The sequence below is a fragment of the Trypanosoma brucei genome, chromosome 6, assembly GCF_000210295.1.
Source record: "Trypanosoma brucei gambiense DAL972 chromosome 6, complete sequence".
Taxonomy (NCBI): Eukaryota; Euglenozoa; class Kinetoplastea; order Trypanosomatida; family Trypanosomatidae; genus Trypanosoma; species Trypanosoma brucei.
Window position 1 is genome coordinate 117812 of NC_026739.1, and position 7757 is coordinate 125568.

The 7757-nt window shown below is 46.7% G+C and overlaps 1 protein-coding gene across 1 annotated transcript; it reads left to right on the forward strand.

Moving 5' to 3' along the window:
- Positions 1-1857: 1857 nt before the first annotated feature.
- TbgDal_VI490 (receptor-type adenylate cyclase GRESAG 4,putative) lies at positions 1858-5691 on the forward strand (the record flags this gene model as incomplete). The annotated part of the gene is made up of 1 exon (XM_011775552.1): positions 1858-5691. One exon carries the CDS (start codon positions 1858-1860, stop codon positions 5689-5691), a length of 3834 nt encoding a protein of 1277 aa, XP_011773854.1.
- Between the last annotated feature and the right edge of the window lie 2066 nt (positions 5692-7757).

The following is a 7757-nucleotide window of genomic DNA, read 5'->3' on the forward strand; positions in this document are numbered from 1 at the left end:
GCTCGGAGCAGTGCCGTTGCCGAGCGGTACGCTTGTACGCATTCTGCGGGGTGGTAAAACCCTTTGTTTTCATTGCTTATTGGCCCATGATAATGAGGGTTGATGGTTGTAACAAAGGGACGGTGCAATTTAAGCGCGCGCGCAGGGGGACCATATATCAAAACATATCTGTGAGTTTAAGCGACTTCACAAGTGCTGCTCCTAGTGATTTTTTAAGTACCTGGGGAAGTATTTAGGTCCTCGAGCCGGTAAGTGTGTTGGGTTGCTCCCCCTACTGCGTGGTTCTTGATCCCCTAGTGGTGCGGATAAATGGACGCCTGACTAGAGAGACCGGCAGTAGCGTTGTCGTTCTTTTGACTTTCTTTAGATCTGACAAGATGCCACTTGTTCCGTTGGGTGCGCTGACTGTTTGACTTCTGCCTCACGGCCCCAACACTCCCTGTGACAGTTAGAAAAAAAAACTGAGGAAATCTTATGCGAGACATGATGTCGGGACGATCATTCATTACCGATTACCGACTCAGTAGCATTGCCGTTTCGGTATATCGGACAACTTTACCGAATCAACCCTCTGTACGAAAACTAAAGACCCAACAAATCACCTATCTTGCAAATCCGTGACGTTCGTCGTTTAGATATTTAATACTTCTCGTTACTAAACACGACACTCTTAGGACTGCAGAAGCATAACATTTTACATAAAAGCCAACAGCCCCCCCCCAAAAAAAAACAATTGAATTGAAGTAGTTGCCCTAGCAAAAGGCGAAAACAATGCCAAACTCTAAGAAACTTGCAGATATAAATATATTTATGAGATTTTAGGATGAAACGGGACAAACCAAAGGAGGGGAAAACAAATCAAGTTAAATCAGAAGGAAAAAAAAACGAACATGCTCCACCACTCCGATGGTGAGAATTTATTTCTCTTTCCCAACTTCCATCTCTTTTTTCTTTTCTTTTTTTTCTTTTTTTTTCCTCCAACAAAGACAAGTAATGTGCTTACGGCCTGTTTTTTTTCTTTTTCTCTTTTCAATTGTTTGTTCCGGTTTATATTTCTTTAAATATATAAAAATTAGGGGTTTCGTTGTTGGTCTACGCGTTGCCATTTAACGTTGCTACGTTATTTTCTTACATATCAAATCTTCCAGTGGTAATTCTTCCCTTGTATGCCAACGGGAGTGCGTAGACCTGCATTATCTTTTAAAAAATACATATTACCTTCTTACGTGTTAACTTTGTGAAACATAACCTATGCGACATGATCTTTTCGAATGATGGATATGCAAATGACTCTGCCCCAATGCCATGTGTCATGCTGTCCAGCACTCAGTGTTGGTGGTGACTTTATGAGCACCGCTTTAACTATTGTTTGGCAGTGCATTCCTTGTTTTTATGAAGTCAGGTTGATGCGCAGTGGTTACCGTTATTTCTTTCCTTTGTAAATATACATAAATATATGCATATTTCAGTATTTAAATACGTATGCTTACCTTGTTTGAGGTTCTATCATATTTGAAAAACATTTTTTTATTTTTGTTTTGTCTACCTCACTTTAATGCTATATTTATCCACTACGGCACAGCAGGTGGCACCTTCCTCACACAGTCCCATGGAGGTTTATTTGCGATTGCCCAGGAAGTGGAACAGGAGGGGGAATATGGGAGTTAGGCGATGCGTCACAATTGCACTTTGCCGCTCTTACGGTGAGTTAACCGAATATTCTTTCGTGTGTGAACCGTAGTATTTCCACCCTCCCAGGGTTGAGGGTTTAATATTTTGATTATGTCGCGATTGGTGACTTTCTATTTCTGTCCAATACGTCGCCGGGCATGATCTGCATATGTATTAAGCGCGCCGATGCCACTTTACTGGTTTCTATTTTCCCTCTTTGATATTCTTCTCGAAGACACAAGATTTCACATACGAATAATACCACACATTACCGAAAGTATGCACTGGCAGGAAGGTGGCGGAAGAGGATGTGTGTACACTCATGGAAACTGCAGGCGGAACCTTACCGCAGGGAGCCCTGCAAGGCGTTACAGCATGTACAAGCACTCACCTGTCATTACTGCTGTATCACTGCTACACTTGTTGCCTTTGCTACTCATGTGGATGCCACCTGTGTGCGCGGATGACAGTGCTGTGACGGTAAATGTGCTATCCATGATGTATAATCCGGAATATTACGTTGAGAAAGTGAACGCCATCAATGCCGGCTTTGACGCATCACTGAGTGCCCACGGTTGGAAGACGGGCTCCGGTGCGACAATATCTGTCATCCGTCCCCCATCGTACAACACCACAGCTGAGGACATATTTCAGCTGGGGGTGAAACAAAGTGAAGGGAAGTTATTAGTTGTATTCGGGCCCCTGGGTACTGACCCTGTCGTTTGGGTTCGTGATAAACTAAAGGAAAATGATCTTGTTGCCATCGCTCCTATTGCGTACTCCAGTGAGGTCCGTGGTTGGAACCCTCACCTCTATTCAATAAGTGTCGAACCCAATGCTGAGCTCCTCGCCCTCATTCGATACGCTGTTGTTTATCTGGGTCTGCCGCGTGTAGGTTTGATGTATGCGAAGGGTAATGGGTTTGACAAGGAGTCATATGAGTTTACCATGCGAATAATGGAAATGATGGGCCGCAAGCCATGTGGAGTGTTCGCTGTGGAGAGCAGTGGGGGTCGGGACGTCTTGGAGGGTGAATTGAATACCAAGTGGGGGCAATTTGTTGCTACACGTCCGCAGGCTGTACTGCTATTTTCGTCAATCGCGGATGATACCACCGGGTGGTTTGTCAAGAAGATAGCACAGGACAACCGCACTGTGGACATGTACCTGCTCGCTCCTTCCAGTTTTCAACATTTTCTGATCAAAACATGGAGCGATGCGCTGGTGTCACTTAATCGTACGTTCACTCCTGGACAGCTGATCACAACTGGAACAGTGCCACTCGCTAGTGACAATCGGTCCTCGATGGTTCGGCACTTCCAGCGTGACATGGACAATTACCTGGATACAAACAGTGACTGGAAGGGCTTTGCGAAACCTGAACATTACCTTAAGGACGACAAATTAGGGGAGATGATGGTGTTTGGATGGCTTGCGGGAGAAGTTCTGTTTGAGGCCCTAAACAACGCTCCACAACTGACAAACCGTACTTCATTCATGGAATCTCTGTACAAGCAGCGTCGCTACGTGATTGATGACTTTGTGGTTGGTGACTTTGGTGGTGAGTGCGATGAGGGCGCTGCATTACAGGGTGCCATGTGTAATTGCAATGAAGGCGGCAGCATGGCGCATATGAGAGTTGTTGTCAACAGCCTCAGTTTGAAGCCTATGAAGAAAGGCTCTGTGACGTGGAGTGTATCGGAGTGCTCAAGTGCTAATGTGCAGGTGAGCGCACCGTTAATCGGACTGTATGTAGTCCTTACGGATGATAAAGTTGCACAACGTGCGAGCATGAGGTGGTCGTTGGGCGCTCGGAGCATCGAGGAAGCGGATGATGTTGATAAGAGAATATTTTTCCATTCCTTAAAGGTTAATTTGAAAAATTTAACGCAATCACTTGAACAAGTAAGGGACACGAAGGCCGTAGCTGCAGTTCTTGGTGTTGTTACCGCTGATATTCTGAGCGTGCCGAATATGACTTTCATTGGCCCTATTCCACTGTTCCCCCGGTTGAACAAGTTCTGGAGAAACGTGATCCATCTGCAACCGCTACTTGCGCAGCAGCTATATGTGCTTGCTGTATACCTCTCCAACACCTCTTCCACGGGAGTGAAGGCGCTTGTTCGCGGGGGTGAAGCATCTGAGGTTGTAGACACGCTTGATAAGTCATTGGTTACGTTTGGTGTGTCGCTTGATTCCAGTAAGACACTTGGTGATGATGACCCGATATCGTCATATCTCTCGGGTAATGGAGATGTGTTTTGTATTGGACTCACTCTCACTGACGTTGCTGCGGTTGCGCGGCACCTTCAGACCCACCTCAGGGCCCGTGTATTCGTTCCATTCAATGACATTTTGTTGTTTTATCAGGAGTTTGTGGCTGCATTTAATGCGAGTAAAGAGTCTATTGCCAGCTCAGAGCGGCTCCTATTCGCGACGAGTTTCCCACACTGGGCAAAGAAGAACACGAAATCAGATATGGTTGCGAGATTTCATCGCCATGTCAATGAATCGCATTGGGATCCACTAACGTTCCTGGGCTTTGCTACCACTCGGTTGCTTCAGGTTGTTATCTCCAATATGAGGAAGGTGAATGCAGAGCTGCTGGCAGACCGCATTTACACGGAGTCCAACATCAGAGTGGATGACGTGCGATTTGGACCCTTCAGTGATGCGGAATGTGTTTCTGGTACGAGTGTTTCGGCAAATGAGTGTGCCTCAAACTTTGGAGCCACAAACATTTCTGTATGGTCGATGGCGCGTGTGCTGAATTCAAGCTTGCCCAGGACACAGGTTGGGATGACACCGTCTATGGACTATGTTATTCCGCAAGAGGGTCAACTCACACGGTCACAGATAGCTGGAATAATTTCTGGGTGTGTATCCGCCTTGTTATTATTTATTGCCCTTGGTGTGTTCCTACACATCTCCCTGCGGAACGCTCGTAACAACAACCGTGCACCCAAGGAGCCAACGGACCCCGTGACACTAATATTTACTGACATTGAGAGCAGCACTGCGTTGTGGGCTGCACACCCTGATCTGATGCCCGATGCCGTCGCCGCGCATCATCGTATGGTCCGTTCACTGATTGGGAGGTATAAGTGCTACGAAGTCAAAACTGTTGGGGATTCGTTCATGATAGCGAGTAAGAGTCCTTTCGCTGCCGTCCAACTCGCACAGGAATTACAGCTGTGTTTCTTGCATCATGACTGGGGAACAAATGCACTTGATGATTCTTACCGTGAGTTTGAGGAGCAGCGTGCGGAGGGAGAATGTGAGTACACACCACCAACCGCGCATATGGATCCTGAAGTGTACAGTCGTTTGTGGAATGGCCTGCGTGTACGTGTTGGAATCCACACCGGGTTGTGCGACATCCGACACGATGAAGTGACGAAGGGATATGACTACTATGGGCGGACTCCAAACATGGCAGCAAGGACGGAGAGTGTAGCAAATGGTGGTCAGGTGCTGATGACGCATGCGGCGTACATGTCGCTGTCAGCTGAGGATCGTAAGCAAATTGATGTCACTGCACTTGGTGCTGTCGCACTTCGCGGTGTGAGTGATCCGGTTAAGATGTACCAGCTGAATACCGTGCCTAGTCGTAACTTTGCTGCATTACGGCTGGACCGCGAATACTTTTTTGATGAGGGCGAGGATGGCACGACAACCTCCACAAGCGACCACAGTTCTTCGCGTGCGGAGCTGAGTGAATCAGCTCAGATAATTGCAACTGCACTACAGTCGCTGTTAAGCACGTTCAAGACAGCGCATCGTGAGAAGTTGTTGCTGCCGTATTGTGAGCGTTGGCGTGTGCCTCTTCCCCGTAAAGCTGCATCCGAGTGGGATGACGCCTACTGTGAGGAAGTGGTGCGTCGCATTGCAGTTAAGGTTGGGCGCGTCGCTGACCATGGCGCTCATAGTGGAAGTGAGTCGTCAAGTACGCAAGGCAGTTCATCAATTATTATCGTCCCCTTTTACGACCCTTGCTACCGTGAAATGTGTTCTTTTTAATTGCTGGTTTGGAGTGTAGCAAGAGTCGCACGTCTTGATTGTTGTTCATGTTGTCGCCGTTGTAACCGGGGTGGCCACTCGGTGTTCGTGATGTAGAACCTCTATTTTTTTTTTTTTTTTTAAAGAGTGGTTATCGTTTTTTTTTTTAAGAAAATTTCTTTTTATCTGTTATTTAATTCTGCGTCGATGTTTCAAGTGTTTTCAATATCGCGCGTGCGCAACTATCGTTTACGATGATATTAATTTCCATTCGTAACTGTGACATGAGCGCACCTACAAGTTTGAAATTTTGTAGATATGCGGTTGTATCAGTATGGCAAGAAATGTCATATGTAACAAATGCAGCTTGTCAGTTGTCGTTGATTTCATTTTCCTCTCTTTGCTTTGTAGAAATGTGTATATGAACTTATCTGTGAATATGATGGTTTCCGGTGTTTTTTTTAAAATTACCATTGAGTAATTTTGTTTTTTGTTTCCAATTTGTGGATATTCTTTTTTTTTTTTCCCTGCTTTACTTCTGTTGATGCTGTTTCGTTAGACCTTCTTTGTTGTAACCTGCAAGGCCTAATCTCCCGGCGGAATATGCCAGCATTTTATGCATTTGGTGAGTGGTCTGACGTCTTTTCCGGAGGGAGGAAATGGGAAACATGGGGTGGGAGGGTTATTAGGTGGTGATAACGTTTCTTTTTTCATTAATTTTTTTCGGACGTTTCCTTTGTTAAGGTAATGGTCTTACTTGCTCGCATGTGCGCTGTTGCGTTGAACTTTGCTTCTATACTCGTTGTTGGGTGTACCCGTATTTCTTTCTTTTTTCTTTGATGGTTTGTAAAGGGCGTGGAGAATGGAAGTGGTATGACTTTTAGGAGCCGCTATGCGGGAGTGTTCTGGTGATTTACGTGCGAAAATGGGCACATATGCGACTGTGGCGTTCTGTGGTGATGTCTTAGCCCCTCTCGCATCCGCGTGGTTGTGTTAACACTTCGCCGTTACGTCGTGTAGTGCCCATGTGCGGGGTGATACAGTTGTTGCGGTGGCAAACAATAGTTAAGTGCATGAGGGCGGGTGTAGAGAAAGACTTTCGTCGGGCAGAATAAGCCGCTGGGCTTCTTTAACGATGTGACGACCTTTCGATTTTTTTGCTGATGGGCAACTGTGCGGTTCCTCGTGCTCAAGCAACGGATCACTGCTGTTGGTTGCTCTGCGTCGCTGCTGTCGTGCCTGCTTCCCCTATCTTTTGACTCGATGGGTGCTGGAGGTGTGTGTGTGTGGAGGGTTGTCTGATTTCTTTTAGCTTTTCAATGCTGCAGAGACAAACCCACATTTTTTTGTTTCTCTTTTGCATAAATGAGATGCCGTGAAGACACTAAATGGCGACGTGTGCCTCCAACTGCCATGATGACGGCTGTCATGTTCCGCCAATGCCTTCAGGTAGCCGAAATGTTTGGCTTTAAACAGTGTGTGCGTGTTTGTGGGGTGCGTGGGAACCGGAACTCCGGTGTCTCGGGGAAATGCGTGCCGCTTCTGATGAACCTTCGCCTCCCCCCGATAGCGAGGGAAGCCCGGTTCCCTCCGTCCACCGCAACGGACTCTTTTACTTGCGTATTGTCGAATATTCACACGAGGGCCTTCCAAACCATGTCACTTGCCAACGCCGGCATGTCATGGGGAAGAATGAATGGAATACGAAAACCTCATGAAGTGTGCGGCGCTTTCTCGAGACTTCCCCGCCAGCGGTGCCGCCTTCTCTGGTGGTTGAGATAATCTCCTCTTTAAAGTGGTTGAAGGAAGCACACCATACGATATCACACCAACCCGCAATAGTAAAGTAAGTAGTGGCATTGGGCGACATTGAAATAACCAAGGGCACTACGGTTCCTCATCGGCTTCCTCACTCTCCTCCGTCTCTTCCTCCTCTTCTGCAGCATCATTCTCTTTTTTCTCCTCTTCTGGTTCACTTTCTTCCTCATCCTCTTCTTCCTCCGTGCAACTCTTGTCAAGTCCGTCCCTGTTAGTAAGTAACGGATGCATTAAGAGTTCCGCTATTGCCGGTCGAGCGCGTGCGTCTT